At 45.2% G+C, this 21,916-nt stretch overlaps 1 protein-coding gene across 8 annotated transcripts in view; it reads right to left on the reverse strand.

The window, feature by feature from the left end:
* The window catches only part of OSBPL3 (oxysterol binding protein like 3), a 911,347-nt gene that overhangs the window by 309,470 nt on the left and 579,961 nt on the right, over positions 1-21,916 (reverse strand). For all 8 annotated transcript variants that reach the window (XM_069211408.1, XM_069211401.1, XM_069211406.1 and 5 more), the window contains one exon: positions 11,441-11,571. In XM_069211408.1, the coding sequence (XP_069067509.1) occupies positions 11,441-11,571 (131 nt within the window). The remainder of the gene's footprint in view (positions 1-11,440; positions 11,572-21,916) is intronic.

The following is a 21,916-nucleotide window of genomic DNA, read 5'->3' on the forward strand; positions in this document are numbered from 1 at the left end:
GACTCGCTCACTGACCTTGATGAGCTACACGCTATACACGACTGGGCAACGTTGCAGCACGTATCCTTTTTGGCTTCACTGCCTCATTCAAAAACATTATCCCGTCAAACCCCTTCATGTCCTGCAAAGTCTGTTCAGTGTGGGGCCCTGTTTGGTAAAATCATTTCCACCCAACAAATACTACTCGTTAGCCTCCAATTAGATGCATCTAAATGACAAAAGTACATTTATCTTTATTGGACATACATAAAGCTCTATTTGCAAAATTCCCAGAGTCACGCAATCAACCAACAAAATAAGTCCCCACTTTTACTGATTGACTACAACTGTTATGAAACCTCCACAGGCTGTGTGTAGGGGAGGAAGGCAGTGCAAAAAGTAGATGTGCGGGTTGCTATCACGCTTCCTGTAACACGTGCGTGAACCACAGATTTTCAGCAGCATCTCGTGCACATTCAAAATCGCAGTTCTCTAGAAAACGCAGTGCTTGAACCACATAGTTCAGAGCATTCCTTCGAGACTATGGTTGACGTGAACTGTCGTCCCCTTCACAAATCACGAAAGTGATGCAGTGCAAAGCAAGCATGTGGCAGCGCCAGCAGTCCTGTCGTGGCAAACGCATGGCATTAGTCACTCAGCCCGTTTCTAAGTGGGCACCACCTAGGAAAAGGGATCCCCAGCAGACTTCTACTGAGGTCTCCTCCGATTCACAAATTCTATTCACAGCCTCTTGACACGAGTCGGAGGCAGTCTCCCCCACAAGTAAATTTAGAGAATTTACAATGTTTCACGAGCTAGCAGAAAAAAAAGAGAAAAACAGTAATGCGCGTGCATTCAAAAATAATTTATGGATTCCAAAATGTGGTGCGAGTTAGGCTGCATATACTGTCCCCTGTGTTGACTTTCACAAAAGAAGATCAAATATGGACAGTGAAATGATGTACCCATTAGTGAAGTCATCTTTGAAACTCTATAAATAATATAGGTGTTGCTATAGGAACTACTCCTCTATCAGGGAACAGCTGTGAACGTAATGTAACCCCCCGCCCCCATTCTGTAAAACGCAGTTCATTCGCATATTATGAACAGCTTTAATTGCTCCCGTACCCCCTTTTAAAGTACTGGTGAGGCAAAGATGCAAAATATGGTTAAATCTGCATAAACATATTGTCGCATAATTGTGTAACCAAAGGAAAAAATACGAAGGCAGCACAAACACCGAACTTAAGCTCAAGTATTCCAAAGTTCACAGCTTTTGTTGCGCTGATCTATTTGCTTTTTCTTCTCCGACAACACATTTCCGACTGCCACAGGTGCTTGATAGACGTGTTATTTTGTTGTACATTAATTTTACTGACAGTGTTAGTATTTGTATACATCTCCCTGTTTTGCATCATTATATCGAGTTTTGTGCACATGCTACCAATACAGTGAATTTCATTCCTGAGCCGGTTTTATTTTGCACTGCCATTTTTTAAAAATCTTTTAGGAACTTCCCAAAATATTTATAAATCTCACCGATATGCAGTAGCAAGTAATGTTATCCATACCAAAGGCACCATGGTCTCAATTCAGTTTCCATCCGTAGATTTAAACCGCTGGACATTTGTCACCGAAAAGTAGATCTGTTATGAGCAATCAGCAACTGCAATAACTTTAAATTAAAAGTCCCTCAGACCATGTTGAAATAAAATGTAGCTTCAATGGCATGTAACTACTCACGGTCTCAGTCTCCAGCTTCATATGAGCGTGCACATACCTTTATATTCACAGTTTTGTGGCTGTTTCTTTATATAGGTTTGGGCAACTGTTAGAAATAGGGTTTGTGATTGGCAATCAGGTTGCCCTCTGTCCAAGCAAGAACCCTCACTCTAGTCAGGGTAAGTCACACACAATCCAAAATCAGCCTGTGCTCACCCTCCGGTAGCTTGGCACGAGCAGTCAGGCTTAACTTAGAAGTCAATGTGTAAAGCATTTGTGCAATAAATCATACAATACCATAATATAACACCACAAAAATACACCACACAGGGGTTAGAAAAATATATAATATTTATCTGGGTATTTGCAGGTCAAAGCGATCAAAGTTGCAATATGAATTTGTAAGGATATCACTGAAAAGTGATTTAAAGTGTCTTAAGTCTTTAAAAAGCAAATAAAGTGTCTTTCAAGCACAAAGTACCTGGTTTCTGGTGGGAAATCTCCTCAGAGGGCCACAGGAGAAGAGATACGCGGAAAAATGGTGTGTGCGTCGATTTCTCCCCAGCACACACAGACTTGCGTCGTTATTTTCCACGCAGGGAAGTCGTGCGTCGTTTTCCGGCGCGCGGACAGTCTCTTTCTGTGGATCGCGGGGATTACCAGATGGCCCGGGTCTGTGCGTGGATTTTCCCGCTTGTTTTCCGGCTGCACGTCGTTCTGCGGGGCTGCGCGTCGAAGTTTCGATCTCACGGCAGGCGTTGCGTCGATTTCTCCTTGGAAGTCGGGCGGCGTTGTCCTTGCGAGGCCGTGCGTCGAAGTTTTGGTCTCACGGCAGGCGTCGCGTCGATTTCTCCTTGGAAGTCGTGCGGCGTTGTCCTTGCGAGACCATGCGTCAAAGTTTCGAGCTCACGGTAGGCGTCGCGTCGATTTCTTCTTAGAAGTCGGGCGGCGTGGTCCTTGCGAGGCCGTGCGTCAAAGTTACGGTCGCCCCGAAGGCGTCGCGTCGATCAGCGTCAGTGTGCAGCGTTTTTCTTGCCGCGGAGCAAGCTGTGCGTCGAAAATTTCGGCACACGGAGCGTCCAAGTGAAAGCGAGAAGTCTTTTTGGTCCTGAGACTTCAGGGAACAGGAGGCAAGCTCTATCCAAGGCCTTGGAGAGCACTTTTACAGCCAGACAAGAGTTCAGCAAGGCAACAGGCCAACAGCAAGGCAGCAGTCCTTTGTAGAAAAGCAGACAGGTGAGTCCTTTGAGCAGCCAGGCAGTTCAGCAAGGCAGCAGGCCAACAGCAAGGCAGCAGTCCTTTGTAGAAAAGCAGACAGGTGAGTCCTTTGAGCAGCCAGGCAGTTCTTCTTGGCAGGATGTAGTTTCTGGTTCAGGTTTCTTCTCCAGCAAGTGTCTGATGAGGTAGGGCAGAGGCCCTGTTTTATACTAAGTTGTGCCTTTGAAGTGGGGGTGACTTCAAAGAGTGTCTAAGAAATGCACCAAGCCCCCTTTCAGTTCAATCCTGTCTGCCAGAGTCCCAGTAGGGGGTGTGGCAGTCCTTTGTGTGAGGGCAGGCCCTCCACCCTCCCAGCCCAGGAAGACCCATTCAAAATGCAGATGTATGCAAGTGAGGCTGAGTACCCTGTGTTTGGGGTGTGTCTGAGTGAATGCACAAGGAGCTGTCAACTAAACCTAGCCAGACGTGGATTGAAGGGCACAACAAGGTTTTAGTGCAAAGAAATGCTCACTTTCTAAAAGTGGCATTTCTAGAATAGTAAAATTAAATCTGACTTCACCAGTCAGCAGGATTTTATATTACCCTTCTGGCCATACTAAATATGACCTTCCTGCTCCTTTCAGATCAGCAGCTGCCACTTCAACAATGTATGAGAGCAGCCCCAATGTTAGCCTATGAAGGGAGCAGGCCCCACAGTAGTGTAAAAACGAATTTAGGAGTTTTACACTACCAGGACATATAACCACACAAGTACATGTCCTGCCTTTTACCCACACAGCACCCTGCTCTAGGGGTTACATAGGGCACACATTAGGGGTGACTTATGTATAGAAAAAGGGGAGTTCTAGGCTTGGCAAGTACCTGTAAATGCCAAGTCGAAGTGGCAGTGAAACTGCACACACAGGCCTTGCAATGGCAGGCCTGAGACAAGGTTAAGGGGCTACTGAGGTGGGTGGCACAACCAGTGCTGCAGGCCCACTAGTAGCATTTATTCTACCTGCCCTAGGCACATGTAGTGCACTCTACCAGGGACTTACAAGTAAATTAAATAGTCAATCATGGATAAACCAATCAGTAGTACAATTTACACAGAGAGCATATGCACTTTAGCACTGGTTAGCAGTGGTAAAGTGCCCAGAGGTCAAAAGCCAACAACAACAGGTCAGAAAAAATAGGAGGAAGGAGGCAAAAAGTTTGGGGATGTCCCTGTCAAAAAGCCAGGTCCAACATGACCCCCTACCAGCCTAAAGCCAGGGGAGAACAATCACTATCCTGATGTACTTCCCTGTTTGAGGCGACAGAACAAGGACCCAGGCCCACAACAGCAGGGGCATGCTCCAGTTCTTCGCCTTCCTGACTCCAATTGGAACCCTCTGTCCATACTCTCAGGGCCCACTAATCCAACCCATGGGGAACCTTTCTCCTTACCTGCGGATCCCATCTGTGCAGCACCTAACCTTACTTTGCTCACAGATGTATCCCAGGAGCAGGATAGTACCACCATGACCAACACAGTGGTGTTGCCCACTCTACCCCCGGGGTGTGACACTTGTCCCCTCCCCAGGGATAACTCTGTCCACCCGGACAGCAAGCCACAGTGATTACTGACAGCTGCCAGGGATGAGAGCCAGGCCCCAGGCCTCTCAAAGCTCTCCCACCACTGTGGCTGTGGGGAGTGGGGGGCGGTAGCCCCAGGTGCTGGGCACCCTTTAACCACTCTCCCTTCCAGCAGGTCAGGGATGACAGCCTGAACCTGGTCCTCCCCTCTGGGGCTCTGTACCCTCCCTCCTGGAGCGGTACCCCCAGAGTCCAACATGGTCAGGGTGCTTACAGAAGTCGCCCTGTACCATTCCTCCACCAGTGCAGGGCTGTTAACCTGCAACTGGCCCTCCAACCTGGGGTCTGTACCTTCAGGTTGGACTAGGGCCCGGGGTGAGGCTTCCCTCTCCCTGCCCTCCCTTCTGGGGTCCAGCACCCTCCAACTAGGAGTGGCCTCCTCAGAAGACAACATGGTAGGGGCACTGTTATCAGTAGCCCCTCCCTCCAGGTCCGGGGGGGGACACCCTGAACCTGGTCTTCCAGCCCAGGGTCTGTACCCTCAGACTGGATCACTGCCTGGCAAACCAGGACTTTCTGGGAGGCACACCTACCCCCCACCAGGTCAGAGTTTAACCTCTGCACCTGACCATTCAATTCAGAGTCACCACCCTGAAGTTGAACAGTTGCCTGGCACGCCAGGACTTCCTGGAGGGCGCACTGACCCTCCACCAGGTCAGAGTTTAACCTCTGAACCTGGTTCTCCAACCTAGGGTCACCACCCTGAGGTTGGGCAACTGCCTGGCACACCAGGACTTTCTAGGAGGCACACCTACCTCCCACCAGGTCAGAGGTTAACCTCTGAACCTGGGTATCCAACCCAGAGTCACCACCCTGAGGTTGGACAATTGCCTGGCACAGCAGGACTTCTTGGGAGGCACACCTACCTCCCACCAGGTCAGAGTTTAACCTCTGAACCTGGGTATCCAACCCAGAGTCACCACCCTGAGGTTGAATCTTTGCCTGGCATGCCAGGACTTCCTGGGGGGCACTCTCACCCCCCACAAGGGACACACCGTCCCCAAGGGCCACACAAGAGTCTGGTTGGCGCAGGTCTCCCGACCTCTGCCCATCCGGCAGAGTCTGGGTTTCCCCCAAACCAGAAACGGTTTCACCTGGGTCATTCCTGGGGGGCTCTGCTCTCAGAGATGTCCCTTGACTCTCAAGGTCCTCCACTGGGGTCTGCAACCCCCTCTCAACCCTATGTCTGGACTTCTGCACCCCCTCACTAGGAGGGGTACTGCCAGACACCAGAACTGTTGGGATGCTGGCTAGTCACCCCCCCAAGTTCTTCTGACACTGCGGGGCTTCCCTCAAAAGGTGGCCCTACGGTACAGGCTAGGCTTCCCTCCTGGTGTTCCCTCATGGAACCCTCTAGGACCTGGGACGTACCTAAGACACTACAATCCTTTCCCACCTCACTCGGTTGGGAACCACCTAGACCACTCCCTTCAGGAGCACCCCCAAATGCCTCTTCAGACTCTCTGGTACTCACCCAGAAGTCTGCCTCCATTGTAAGTTCCCTGGGGTCAGAGAACTCACACTCCACCTGGTGTTGGCGTAGCTCTGGAAAATAAGGACCAGACATATGCTCTCCAGCAATTACATCATTCTGCCCTTCACATGTATTAACCACAGTACCCTTCACCCAACCACCCAGTAACTCAGCCTTGGAAAAGCACTCTACATCACCCTCCTGAGACTGGTGAGACAGTATCTGCCTGTCTCTGACACTCAACCCATACTCTTCTGGGATGTCTCTACACTCTATATCCAGGACGTCCACCAGGGGGGAACCCTTTTCTCTGTCACTCTCTGCTAGAGTCAGTAAAGTGTCCCTCCCCCCAGTAGGAATATGACTCCCTGTGCCAGTTCCCCAATCCTTCTCAGGGACCCTGTGCATAACGGGAACTACCTCATACTCTTGAACCACCTGGGGTGTGTCAACTCCCTTCTTCAAGTTGGGCACCACATCTCTGGGCTTGTGCCCTTCTTCAGCAGTACCGGATGCAAGAGTTTTGCTGCCACCATCTGAACTGGACTCAGCCCTTCTGGCCTCCAGTTTCAGCTCTTTACAGCTCAGCTCTTGAGCTGCAATCTTTTCTTCTTCCAGGGCTAAGAGTCTTTTTGCCTCAACCCTTGCAAGATACTCCTCTAATTGTTGCTCCCGTCGCCTTTGACCTCGGAGCCATTCATCTATCTCTGGGTCTCTTTCCTCATCTGAGTAGTCTTCCTCCTCATGTGAGCAGTCTTCCTCCTCATGTGCGTAGTCCTCCTCCTCATCTGAGGGGTACTTAGTCATTTGGTTTCTTGCTGCCTCTCTCTGCCCATCTTTCCTCCCCCCAGACTATGTAGTTATGTAGCATCTCCGCCTTAGTAGATCTCCTTGCTACAGGAAGGCCCCATTTTCTGCAAAGCTTCCTTAGGTCAGCCTTAGTGAGGTGGTCAGTACGAACAAAGAATGAGTAGGTAAGCAATCCCATTCGGATAAGATCTTACCAGCAAAAACCAAAATCCAAAGTCCAAAATATCAATAGTATATCCAGGAGGACATCAGAGAATCAAAAGCCAAAAAAGATGAAAAATCAAGTTGACCTTCAACTGTGGGTAGGTAGTGAAATACTTAGCTACTGTATGTCACTGCACAAACACAAGTCCTATCCTCACCGCTGATCACCAATGTTAGAAATGGGGTTTTTGATTGGCAGTCAGGTTGCCCTCTGTCCAAGCAAGAACCCTCACTCTAGTCAGGGTAAGTCACACACAATCCAAAATCAGCCTGTGCTCACCCTCCGGTAACTTGGCACGAGCAGTCAGGCTTAACTTAGAAGGCAATGTGTAAAGCATTTGTGCAATAAATCATACAATACCATAATATAACACCACAAAAATACACCACACAGGGTTTAGAAAAATATATAATATTTATCTGGGTATTTGCAGGTCAAAACGATTAAAGTTGCAATATGAATTTGTAAGGATATCACTGAAAAGTGATATAAAGTGTCTTAAGTCTTTAAAAAGCAAATAAAGTGTCTTTCAAGCACAAAGTACCTGGTTTCTGGTGGGAAATCTCCTCAGAGGGCCACAGGAGAAGAGATACGTGGAAAAATGGTGTGTGCGTCGATTTCTCCCCAGCACACACAGACTTGCGTCCTTATTTTCCACGCGGGGAAGTCGTGCGTCGTTTTCCGGCGTGGATCGCGGGGATTACCAGATGGCCCGGGTCTGTGCGTGGATTTTCCTGCTTGTTTTCCGGCTGCACGTCGTTCTGCGGGGCTGCGCGTCATAGTTTCGATCTCACGGCAGGCGTCGCGTCGATTTCTCCTTGGAAGTCGGGCGGCGTTGTCCTTGCGAGGCCGTGCGTCGAAGTTTTGGTCTTACGGCAGGCGTCGTGTCGATTTCTCCTTGGAAGTCGGGCGGCGTGGTCCTTGCGAGGCCGTACGTCAAAGTTTCGGTCACCCCGAAGGCGTCGCGTCGATCAGCGTCGGTGTGCGGCGTTTTTCTTGCCGCGGAGCAAGCTGTGCGTCAAAAATTTCGGCGCACGGAGCGTCCAAGTGAAAGCGAGAAGTCTTTTTGGTCCTGAGACTTCAGGGAACAGGAGGCAAGCTCTATCCAAGCCCTTGGAGAGCACTTTTACAGCCAGATAAGAGTTCAGCAAGGCAGCAGTCCTTTGTAGAAAAGCAGACAGGTGAGTCCTTTGAGCAGCCAGGCAGTTCAGCAAGGCAGCAGGCCAACAGCAAGGCAGCAGTCCTTTGTAGAAAAGCAGACAGGTGAGTCCTTTGAGCAGCCAGGCAGTTCTTGGCAGGATGTAGTTTCTGGTTCAGGTTTCTTCTCCAGCAAGTGTCTGATGAGGTAGGGCAGAGGCCCTGTTTTATACTAAGTTGTGCCTTTGAAGTGGGGTGACTTCAAAGAGTCTCTAAGAAATGCACCAAGCCCCCTTTCAGGTCAATCCTGTCTGCCAGAGTCCCAGTAGGGGGTGTGGCAGTCCTTTGTGTGAGGGCAGGCCCTCCACCCTCCCATCCCAGGAAGACCCATTCAAAATGCAGATGTATGCAAGTGAGGCTGAGTACCCTGTGTTTGGGGTGTGTCTGAGTGAATGCACAAGGAGCTGTCAACTAAACCTAGCCAGACGTGGATTGAAGGGCACAACAAGGTTCTAGTGCAAAGAAATGCTCACTTTCTAAAAGTGGCATTTCTAGAATAGTAATATGAAATCCGACTTCACCAGTCAGCAGGATTTTATATTACCCTTCTGGCCATACTAAATATGACCTTCCTGCTCCTTTCAGATCAGAAGCTGCCACTTCAACAATGTATGAGAGCAACCCCAATGTTAGCCTATGAAGGGAGCAGGCCTCACAGTAGTGTAAAAACGAATTTAGGAGTTTTACACTACCAGGACATATAACCACACAAGTACATGTCCTGCCTTTTACCCACACAGCACCCTGCTCTAGGGGTTACCTAGGGCACACATTAGGGGTGACTTATGTATAGAAAAAGGGGAGTTCTAGGCTTGGCAAGTACCTTTAAATGCCAAGTCGAAGTGGCAGTGAAACTGCACACACAGGCCTTGCAATGGCAGGCCTGAGACAAGGTTAAGGGGCTACTGAGGTGGGTGGCACAACCAGTGCTGCAGGCCCACTAGTAGCATTTAATCTACCTGCCCTAGGCACATGTAGTGCACTCTACCAGGGACTTACAAGTAAATTAAATAGTCAATCATGGATAAACCAATCAGTAGTACAATTTACACAGAGAGCATATGCACTTTAGCACTGGTTAGCAGTGGTAAAGTGCCCAGAGGTCAAAAGCCAACAACAACAGGTCAGAAAAAATAGGAGGAAGGAGGCAAAAAGTTTGGGGATGTCCCTGTCAAAAAGCCAGGTCCAACAGCAACCATTTGTTTTGTTAAAAAAACAAAACCCTGCATTAATAGAATATGAGAACCCCGGAAAACAGGAAGCAGTCTGGCAAGCATCACTACTTTATTGAAGCCCACTGGACCCATATTTAAATACAGCCTTAAAATAGGGCTTGTTGGTCCTCCTTGTGGGTAAATGCCACGGCAATAACAATGCTGATAAATTCAGCATCTTCACTTATTTTCAGGAAGCCTTTGGCTGCTGGTAATCACTGCTGAAAATGATGGAGAGGTATATCACAATTATTATTACTTTTTTTATTCTAATCAATGGGGGGGGTCCAAATTCAAACTATTGTGAGCAAGTGAGGCAAAATGTTTATGAAGCTTTAAATGACAAGAGGGCAGATGTTCTCCAAGAGTTCAATAAAAGATGAAGCTCATCATCACGTTTTGTTTTCTCACAATAACATTTAACACTTCAAATATCGAAATGACTTTCTTTATCCATTTTAAAAGCAGATTTTGCCAAGTACACGGTCAAAATGATATTGGTTTTCACAAACACTTTTGAAGTGGGAATGGCCGATTCAGTCTCCCTGCCAAAGACTCAAGACTCCATACCATCCACAAGGAAAAGTTTTGACAATTACTCATGAAAATCTACGACTTATGTACATTTCACTATCTTTCCTTGAAATGATAATACCCCAACATTCAGGAATCTAATCAATATTAATACCCCAAAATTCAGGAATCTAATCAGGTTACTGGAAAAGAAATCATGCAAATTAGCAGATTTCTGACTTGGCGAAATGAGTCTCTACTTTTGACATTTCTTCATGATTCTGGTTATAACAGTTGTACCATAAATAGGTAACTTCGAAATTCTGACATGACATAAAAAAAGATTTTGACAGAAGGTAAAAAGCGCAGGTGACATAATGCGTTGTGAATTCTCTCAACAAAGCCCTGTCTAGCCCCGAAAATCAAACATTCTTGTCAGAAGACAGTGATATCTGAAGCCAAAAAATACTGTAGTTCCCTGTGAATGTTACTTCTGTTTCTATCAGGTGCCAAGTGTACCTGTTTCTAAGTATTTCTAAAACAAATTACTTCAGAGAAAGGGAAAACATGCCATCTAGCAGTGTGGCCAAATAAGCTCCCTCAAATGACGACAGCAGGTTTGCTTGAAATTAGAAAGTTATATATAAATGTTGCTAATGCAGAGTGTGGGCTTTCAAAGCACAGGGAGGGTCCATAATACCCCTTCTGCACATCCACTGTCCCCCTGTTATGATACCCTGGATCCAAGAATGATGGGAGAACTTGTCACTCCAGAATCTTAAATCCAAGACAGATGGCGCTTGTGAGCTGGCACCAGAATCTGCGGTTCTGGCAAGACACAAGTGTCAGCTTGCAGGTGCCACACTCAGTGGGGAAGACCAACCAAGACCGAGGTACATGGTTCAGGTGGAAAGGTTTGAATTACTGTTACAACCTTTGAAAATCTAATTGTTGGTGAATAACATAGCAAGCTAGACTTGTTTTTATTTGTGAAACATCGAGGCCAGTTTGCCTGATCCATATTTCCTCGGGTGTAAATGCTCAATATATAGTAAGGTACTAGTGTAACACATATTTCGAAAGACATGGAAGACTTTAGGGGAGAGGATGTGGAATAACGGCCAGGGCTGCAGACCATGGAGCTGGGGAATCAGGATCAAGTCTCCACCTCAGCTCAACATACTGTGATTCTGGGCAAATCAATTAATCTTCCTGTGTCTACCAAAAATGAATGTGTCCTTGTGTAATGTACCTGGTGCTTATGTAAAGCACTCCAATACCTTCGGGCCGAGTACTCGCTATATAAAACTGCAAAAAGACAATCGAATACTCTTAAATATTTTGTCTTAAATAGATTTGAAATTATCAGAAGGTGGCACGGTTTCTCGAAGCCAAAAAATGAAACAATTAATTTCTTGTGGTACGTGATAGGAAATCGTTTAAATTAACACCCACTAAAAAACACACTCCTGAAACAGGACGCAGACTTACCGATGCAAGAGCGTTTTTTAGACCAACAATCTGAGCAGAGGGGGAAGAACAGGTGTCATTTTCCAGCATCTGCTTTAACTTCTCTCTCTCACTAGATACGGTATTGAAGGAAGCCCTCAAGGTGACGTAAACTGAAATAACAATAGAAACAATGTCAGTCAAGCGAACAGGCGACAGCAATGACCGCACAGCCAAACAAATAATAATAAAAAAAAAGAAAACCTTAATCGCTTTAGTGATTTGGACCAGACACTACATGTCCCTCGTCTTCCAAACTAATGAGAACTCCCTGGCTGGGAGGACAAAGGAGTAAGTTTGGTCCAATATTAAAAGAAACAGCCTTGGAAGCTCCGACAAAGGCACACTTGGCCCTTGACAAGGACCAATACAACCATGTGTGTCTCTAGGAATACATCCTTGTAATGCTATCTAGATCAGTGTTGAGGTCAACCACAGTAAATAGTGTACATGTGGCTTTGGGAAACCATCAGCAATGGGAATGCAGAACCAGTAGTCCACAAAATGATGTTTCCACGAACTGCTTTTACTTGTTCCCACTTACCAAAACCTCAGCCTATTGGAACAATTCAGAGAAGTCACGAGATACGCATGAAGGAGGTTCTTGCCAGTTAAAGTACAAGACTGAACTTAGGGTCTGTGGCTAGAGCTCAACACTTGCAGAAGGGATGGGGTGAAAAAACCTACATGGCTGTTCGGCAGATCTCACACAGGTAAACGTTTCACAGCATGCTGCAGACAATACATTTGGCCTAAATTCAAGGGCATGAATATCATTGATGGAGAGGGATTCTACCCCACCCTAAAGCAAGCAGTACCCCAGTGTACAATGGACAATTCAGAGAGCAAATTAATTCTCGGCAGCACGTTGCCTTTGATAGTACGACTACGAATGACAAAACTCCTATTTAGATTAATGAGACCCATGGGAACTTCTGAGAAGGGTGCTGCTGAAACTCACCTAAAGTCGAATCTTGGTGATTGGACTTCTTGTGAGCTTTGGTAAGTGGATATGGGCATAGCTTCAGGTGGCGTTTGGAGAGCTACACTCCCCTAATAGATGTATTTTCTGATGAACATTTGGGTACAGGTGCTTACAGTCTGGTACAGTGAGGTGTCTGTCCGATTTCACCTGGAATATTTGCATGCACACACTGACAAAAACACACACACACTCACGCTCTCATCTCTGTTTTGAAAGCTTCAAAAATGTTGATTATTTGCCAAAATATTGTATTTATCACACTTAGTACTCCTACCAACCTGCATTCCTCTCCCTTTCCACTGTCTTTTAAGCCCCTCTTATGCACCCTGCTTGGCGTTGAGTGTATTTTAACGATATATGCCAGTGCGATTGCCGGGAAATCTGAAGCTCACACACTCCCAGTCTCACTGACCAAGCTACCTGTGGAAGTGAGTATATGTTCTTCTTAATGTCCTCTCATTGCAGAAAACCATGAATATGTTTTACATGAACCTCTGGATATTAAACTGTGTTTTTTCTAAGAATGATATCCAATTTTAGAATTTCAGGATAGGAATAATCACCTCAACTGCCAGGTTCAGTCATCAGAATAATGGGGATGCTCAATCGACAATCACGTTGCTTTGAAAATTCACATATTAGGTCTCCGACATCATTAAATGGTTCACAAAATGCAAAAATATTTATTCAGTAGCATGTGTCGTTGTGCAGTTCTTGAACTTCGTAGCCTGTGAAGTTCATTAAATCACTTCAGATTACGAACGAGTTAAAAGTATCCCTGGCAACTGATAACTCGGTGGCATTATCACCTGGATGTTTTTCACCCTGTTCTAAACAACTGAAGAGCAACCTCTTAACTTACATAGTATTAATAGCGTCAGCCTCTCTGGTGGTTATGTACTTCTTAATCGTTATTCTGGCGCACAAAGTAGGAAATTAGGGTAATATTTTAGCTCCGTTTTCCAGTGCTCTCATGCTCGGAGGTTGATGGGACCTGGTGGTTCTATTAGAGACCTGCTTAATTATGAACTATAATGCCCCAATTGAGAGTAGTCATAAATAATTATTTTCAGACCTTCTATTTCACCCCTGCAATGTGTAATGAGAAGTTATAGAATACAGAAGCTCAATTTCTACATAAACAAAATGTTTCAAGTATTTGCAGTGGCAGATTGCTAAAATGTATTGGGAACAATGTTAAACACCCAGCAATCAGTCTCCTATACAGCACTAAATAATTAGCATCAAAGCCACAGGATGAAAGGTAGAAATATGATGAAGGGATATGTGGTAGGTGGAAGACTCAGAGAAGCATGCATCATTGTAGAGCTTGATGAGTCATCAGTTTAACAACGCCAGTTTCATTAATTTGAGTATAGAAACTAAAGTCTTTGAAAATCATGAAGCATGATATGCTTTGATGTATCCTATAGCACATATATGTAGGTATGTTTCGTTAGAAAAGGCTACACAGTCAAGGAGTTTAGCACCAGAAGACGAAAGGTCATAAATTAAGAAGTTGAGTACTTCCTTCACTTCATGATTCTGCGGATCAGATTTGGAAAACGTTTGTTGGAACTAGACCAGCTCTTAAGTAAATATGCGGAGCAGCAAGAAATAGACAACACCGCAATTTCATCACTACTTGCAAAGAATATGCATAGGTGGGTCCAAATGAAAGGGAACGACAAACAATGAGACTTTGAAGGCTCTGTAAATGAAAATTATTACTAATGGAGAGCAGTGCACCATTCAGAGAGGCAATGGCATTCGTCATGAAAAGAATGTTTTGGAATATGGTGGTTCATCATGAATCAGGAATGCTTACGTCCAGTTCTCCACCTGGTCTCATTTGGAATACCATTCACATCTTAGAATTATGCCATTGCACCAGAGATGGTACAGTGACTTGGATCAGCTTTCAATATAGTCAAAATGTCATGCAATGCAAATCTTGACCATCCACCACCATGGAAAGGCGTAATAATACAAAAGCTGTTCCGGATGGATTTAGGCATAAGGACGTGTCTAACCACCTCTGACAATCCTCAAAGGCAGAGAAGAGTGAAGAATTGTAAAAGTGTGCCTCTACCAAGAAAATACATGAAGAGGACAAGAGTTATTTCTAAGAATGTTTTCCTACGAAGATATAATAAATTCCAGTTCAATGTCTATACTATTTTAACAATGTAGTAATAGTTGACATTGACCAAGTACATAAGCTATTGATGAGTACATTCATTGGCAACCAGTAAATACTACTAAATAACGTAGTGGCCTCCACCTCATTCCTACCATTTCGTATGCCAGTGTAATACTGATTAGCACTTTCAATCAGTCGCGGCTTGCACGACGCTGAAGGGGCGGGGCGGGACCCAGAGAGAAGGGGAGATTAACAGGGGAGGATTGAATAAAAAAAAATAATAAAAAAAAAAAAAAAAAAAGTTACCTGTACTGCCGCCGCCTTCACGACCGCTCCTCTCCTCTCCTCTGTCTGCAGGCACAAGCTCCAAGCCTGCCCTGCGCCAATCCTGACGCTACTTAGTGCACCGTCAGGATTCGTTGGGAGCACCCAGCCAGGCACTTCTTGCTGCGTCCTGCATGCAGGAGCAATGTAGTGGAGGCAGGGAGCCTCACTCCGCGTGGTACCCAAATGTGCACAAATGGGTGCCCTGGGTAGGGCCAAAGCACCAAGCAACAATCGGATCAGCCCTGAGAGATGGGGTTCACAGGGGCGCTTGCCCCCCCCCCACCCTTAAACAAATTGACTGGGCCCAGGGGGATAAAGTCCCTAGAGCGGAAATCAGCCCAGGAAGCAGGGCCATGCCCCCTCCTCTTTTAATAATTGGCTGAACCCCAGGGAAACGAGGCCATGTGGACCCCTCTTGTTTTATTAATTGTCCGGGCCTGGGGGGATGGGGTTCCAAGGCCAAAATCAGATTGGGGGGGAACAGCTTCCTCCCCTCTCATGAACAGGCTGGGTCCCAGGGGATGGGGTGCTCAGGGCCAAAATTGGCCCAAGGAGGGGGGCTGTTTGCACTTCTCCCAGTTTGCCGAGTATGTGGGTGGGGGATTGGTTGCAGGGCCTGTCTGCAGGCCAGGCCCTGCAGCCAATCACCTTCGCTCATGGCCATAGGCTGTGTGTGGAGTGGGGTTGGGTGCCGAAGGGGGGGTTGGCCCTGGGACCAACTACAGACAATCCCGACCACGCATGACTGAAGGCCATGCATGGTGCGGTTTGGGTGCCTATGGGGCGTTGGCGGCATGGGTTTGGGCGGCTACGGGGTGGCCGCAGGCCAAGCCGTGTGGCCAAACCCCACTGCACACAGCCAAAAACTGTGTGCAGCAAGAGTTGTATTAATGCAATGCCATTTAATATTACTCAACGTTAAAATAATCCTAGAAATTCACTGAAAAAAAACAAAGGTTACAGGGATGTTATAAATGAGTTCAAATTTTACAAGCACAAAACCATAGAAATCCAGCAGATATAATTATACCTATCTCAAGAAACTATATTTAGTGCCCTACAGTAACTATAACTGACACCCTCACCATGCACTGCTAATTATTCCACCTATTACCTCAATTATGACATCTTCTATGACATCATTGATAATATTAACTCAAAATTTACATAAAATTATTGATGAGAAAACTGTGCATGGCAGGGGCGCGAGTTATAGTTGCCTTAGGGCAACAGTTATATTTTCTTGAGATAAGTATAACTATAACTGCTGAATTACTATGATTTTGTGCGTGTACAATTTGAACCTAACTATGACGTCCTTGTAACCTTTGTTTTTTTTTTTTCAGTGAACATATACACACACATATATATATATATATATATCCCCCACACTTGAAATATGCTCCTGGCACCAAAAGTCACTATTTAATATAATAAACAAATAAATAATAAACAAAAGATCTTGGCTTCAGAACTAACAATCAGAATTTCCTGTATTTTACAACTGAATTTCATCTATGTATGTTTTATCTAAGCACTTTGTGCAAAACATTAAAGTAAATTTTTTGTGAGCGATACGCTGTAGTATTTTAAATGAAGGAGGAGCACAAAACCAATTTAATAGCAGAAGTATTATTCCATGAGTTAATCGCAAAGACAGGACCTAGGCTCTCTAGACCCGGCCCCAGCATGGGAAACACTAGTGGATTGCTTAAAGGACCCAAAACTTCCATCACAAGAGACATCACCAGGAGCATCACCTGCTCCAGTCCTCCCTTAAACTGTAGGAACACACAAACTGCTTCCTGGAACTCTACACCCCACTTACTCACCCTATGATTGGGAACTTCGGTTCCTCCTATTACTTGACTGTATTAATGGGATGATTGTGGCTAAAACTTAATCTGTTGTATGGATCTCTACTCTGCACAACTCATGGAGGACAGGGGAGGGTGGGGAGTTTGTGGCGTTTAGAAACTGATTTTATTGCTGGAGAATGCACAGCCTTGAATTACAGAAAGGCAACTGATGGCTCAAATGCGACTTTAGATTGGTGATATAACACTCAATAAAATATATATATTTTTAAATGATTTAATACTCAAAGATATCTTAAATCTCCATGGATACAAAAATATACATTAGTTTAGAACGAATTGAGAGTACGTCAAGATCAGAACAAGTATGTGAACCGCGTTTATAAAATTAATAGTGTGTTTGTTTAAAGCTATCAACTTCTAAACGTTCTGAAGTGTAATAATTTCAGGAAATCCCCGGAGTTCCCAAGATATTGTAGTATGGACTGCGAAATTTTGTTACAGAAAAAAGCAACATTCTGCAGCAAACAGCAGCATTTTGTGCTGCATTTTATAATGTAATACCATCTTTTCACCACATCCTTTGCTAGAAATATCATACGGCAAATTACTGGAACTGTAAAAAAACAAGTGAAAGGTTTCCCTTAACAAGTAATGGTTCTTCAAATAGTCAATCAATTTAGCTCAATTGAAGTCAACCAACACTACAAGTACTAGAAGACATTTGCATCCGAAATGTAAAACTGTAATGTAAGGCCTCAATGACATCTGGTCCGGGCAGTCTCCCATTACCAAACATGCACTCATATTTTTTTTTCTTTCTCTTCCACCTAAAACACCTCGTGCCAGGTGAACTGCCTCCCCATGAGCATACACCGATAAGCCCACAGCTACAAATACAGGAGCGTTGAGAAGGAGGGAGGCCAGGAGCTGTCATGGAGGGCAACTGTTCCAAACATACCCGACTCGGCCCTGATGTCTGGAAACCATTTAGGATTTATAGACGAGTTGATAAGCTCCCTTCTCCTCTACAAAAAGGGCATCATGAGGCAGGGATTCTGTGGATGGAGTTCAGTGTAAATCATGCAAGAAAAGAAGAGTTCACCTGAATGTACATTTCATTTACTCAGTGTTGTAGCTCTTGGCTAGTAAAAAGAATGTGCTCTTCGCTGCATCCTTTAAGTTTTGCTTCATTATGCTGTTCGCTAAAAGTAATTAGACAGAGGTGGCTCCTCCTTTATGGTGGAGGAGCAGCACCCAACTGCAGAGAGCCAGCAGATGAAAAATAAAATGATAACAATGTAATTATCATTATTTATTTCACTGATTGAGTCAAGGCTGGGCCAAGTCTGAGGTGAGGGAGGGCTTTCCTCTATGGAGGAGGAGGAGTGGTGGGCACAGTATGTGCACATCAGTTTGGCCGGCTAAGCATGGCAAAACAGACATGCACACTTCGATTTCTCCAACTCCAGCTGTTTTGCACAGCCGGGTGGAGAAGAGGCACAGGCTCCCTATCTCTATTGAAGCGGCAAAACAGCCTGCTTAGACCAATCCCAGAGTTTTTCTGATGGTGGGTAATAGCATTACCAGCATGAGAGCAGCATCTGGATTGGAGAGGAGGCTGTGCAATGTGGCCCATGGACTGCCAGAAGCAGAGGAGTACAGAGGAGGTGAGCAGCAGGTAAGTACTCCCCCCTCCCCCACATGATGCCCCACCACTTTGTATTGGCAGCAGCAGCTGCCACTAATTCGACCCACATACACAGACATATGTTTGTTATCAGTGTAGAGAAATTAACTGTCCAGTTGCATTGTTTGTATCATTAGACCAACTATGCACAAGACCCACCAAGTCTGGGTGTATTTTAGGTGAAAGGGACTTGGGAACATTAAAGGTTTCATCTCTTTTGAATGTATTTTGACAGAGGGGATAGTCCTGACAGCTGGCAGAATGGAGTTCCATGTCTTGCCACACTCTGAAAAGTGTTCTAAAGCCCTTTTCTTCATACAAACAGGAGTTTTTGTTTACAAGCAGTCTATACTCCTAAAGGCACAGATATCACCTGAAATTAGCAGTTTCTGTTCAAGATAGTATGGATTTTCAGAGTAAAATGATTTATGTACAGGTGTGATGTTACTACCTTAAGGTACCAGAGACTAGCCTATCCATGGTATGTAGAGTGGCCTACAGCAGGGTCAACTGTATCTTTGGAATCCTTATGATTAATGATTTCCTACAGTCTAAATTTGCCAGTATTAGATATTGTACCACAGTTTTCTAATTGTCTTTATGTATATTGGGTTTTATTTCTCTGAAGTCCCAGGTGAAACTAAGTACTATTTGCTGAGGTACTTCTGTGGGAAAGATTATCCAACATGGAGCCCATGGACATAGTGCAATTGATGATGAGAGGATGGCAGTCAAGCAAGTCCAGCGAGTTTAAACATTATATATCTGATGTGGTACAATGCAGTAGTGAGATCAGCAAGACTTCTGTTTTGAGTGGATTAAAGTTAAGTTGATGTTGAGACAGACAACTAAATGTCTTCTACGATCTGGGAAAGGAAGGGTAGGTTATCCAGTGGGAGAATTGTCAGGGGGAGCAATTATCAGCTAAAACATGGATAGGTAAGTCTGAGTCTTTAAGAGTCCCAGGGTGCCACACGCAATTCAACCATGTGTAAATGAGAAGCAAACTACATTTTACTTTTGAATAGCAGGAGAAAAATGCCCAGAGTAGAAATCTGGAGGTTCAGCACGCAAAAAATAATCATGATGATTCCCTACAGAGCACATATATGCAACAGGCAAGAAGACTGTGATAAGTGATTTATTTTGGGAAGAAGTGGGAAAAGGGCAATTTTAGGTATGGTCATTAAGGGGAAAAAAGGAAAAAATGATAATGATTTGAAAAAACACTGATAACAGTGTTGAGAGGCAGTACTTCCACACAGCGGCATAGGACAAGCCAGAATTTCCTTATACTATGGTGCGAGGGACAGGGAGTACTTTTCTCAGAGATCGAACTAATTTATGTAGAAGAGCGACCAAACAAAGAATCAACAATCAGGTGCAGCAAGGAAATACAGTTATGTACACATTATAGCAAGGAGAATTACATGACCTAGGGACACCAGGCCAGCCCTGAAGAAATATGCTGCAACATTTGAAGTGCAAGATGAAACCCATTTTGGTATGGGTGAATTTGAGAGACTCTTGTAAGAATAAAGATTGCCGATGCCGCGTACTGAACATTTATTCATTTGGAGAGCTCAGATATCTCATTTTGTTACATTTGGACTTGTTCCAACAGGGGACGATCGAGTGGCTCTTCCTCCTCCTTGAGGATCTGATACTTGAGAGCATCTTTGGATATAGACAAATGGAGCTGTTTAATTACTGTAGTGTGTGCACTCTCATTCCCATACATCAATCCTGATTTTTGATACTATTGTTGTCAAAGTCGTAACACCTAAATCTGTAGTAGAGGAAATGAAGGAAGCAAGTCACCAAGTACCAAACATTAAAAACCTGAAGGAAGATGAATTAACAGTTATTTTATAAATTATGTAAATTTAAACTGATATAAAGGTAGGGCCGAGTTCTTTCACACAAAGCAGGGACATTTCTTTCTACATAAGTGATGGACTTGGCCTTTTTACAGGGTCATCCCCAAACTTTTTGCCTCCTTCCTCCTATTTTTCCTGACCTGTTGTTGTTGGCTTTTGAACTCTAGCACTGGTTAGCAGTGGTAAAGTGCCCAAAGTGCATATGCTCTCTGCGTAAATTGTACTGTTGATTGGTTTATCCATGATTGGCTATTTGATTTACTTGTAAGACCCTAGTAGAGTGCACTATATGTGCCTAGGACCTGTAGATTAAATGCTACTAGTGGGCCAACAGCACTGGTTGTGCCACCCACTTAAGTAGCCCCTTTACCTTGTCTCAGGCCTACGATTGCAAGGCCTGTGTGTGCAGTTTCACTGCCACTTCGATTTGGCATTTAAAAGTACTTGTCAAGCCTAAAACTCCCCTTTTTCTACATATAAGTCACCCCTAATGTGTGCCCTAGGTAACCCCTAGAGCAGGGTGCTGGGTAAAAGGCAGGACATGTACCTGTGGAGTTTATATGTCCTGGTAGTGTAAAACTCCTAAATTCGTTTTTACACTACTGTGAGGCCTGCTCCCTTCATAGGCTAACATTGGGGCTGCCCTCATACATTGTTGAAGTGGTAGCTGCTGATCTGAAAGGAGTAGGAAGGTCATATTTAGTATGGCCAGGATAGTAATACAAAATCCTGCTGACTGGTGAAGTTGGATTTAATATTACTATTTTAGAAATGCCACTTTTAGAAAGTGAGCATTTCTCTGCACTTAAATCTTTCTGTACCTTACAATCCACGTCTGGCTAGGTTTAGTTGACAGCTCCTTGTGCATTCACTCAGACACACCCCAAACACAGGGTACTCAGCCTCACTTGCATACATCTGCATTTTGAATGGGTCTTCCTGGGCTGGGAGGGTGGAGGGCCTGCCCTCACACAAAGGACTGCCACACCCCCTACTGGGACCCTGGCAGACAGGATTTAACTGAAAGGGGACCTGGTGCACTTCTAGGCCCCTCTTTGAAGTCTCCCCCACTTCAAAGGCACATTTTAGTATAAAACCGGGCCTCTGACCTACCACCTCAGACACTTGCTGGAGAAGAAACCTGAACCAGAACCTGCATCCTGCCAAGAAGAACTGCCTGGCTGCTCAAAGGACTCACCTGACTGCTTTCTACAAAGGACTGCTGCCTTGCTGTTGGCCTGCTGCCTTGCTGAACTCTTGCCTTGATGCAGAAGTGCTCTCCAAGGGCTTGGATAGAGCTTGCCTCCTGTTCCCTGAAGTCTCAGGACCAAAAAGACTTCTCTTTTTCAATTGGACTCCTTGTGCGGTGAAAAAATTTGACGCACAGCTTGCTCCGCAGTGAAAAATTCACTGCACGCCGATCCGGAAAGACGCCACTCGACCCCGCAAGGAAAAGATAGACGTGATGCCTGCGGTGCGACCGGAACTTCGACGCACGGCACGCCTAGACAACTCCGCCCGACTTCCAGAGAGGAAATCGACGTAACGCCTGCTGTGAGGGAGAAAATTCCACGCACAGCATACCGGAACGACGCGCAGCCGGACAACAAGCCCAG

This window comes from Pleurodeles waltl, chromosome 10, assembly GCF_031143425.1.
Source record: "Pleurodeles waltl isolate 20211129_DDA chromosome 10, aPleWal1.hap1.20221129, whole genome shotgun sequence".
Taxonomy (NCBI): domain Eukaryota; kingdom Metazoa; phylum Chordata; class Amphibia; order Caudata; family Salamandridae; genus Pleurodeles; species Pleurodeles waltl.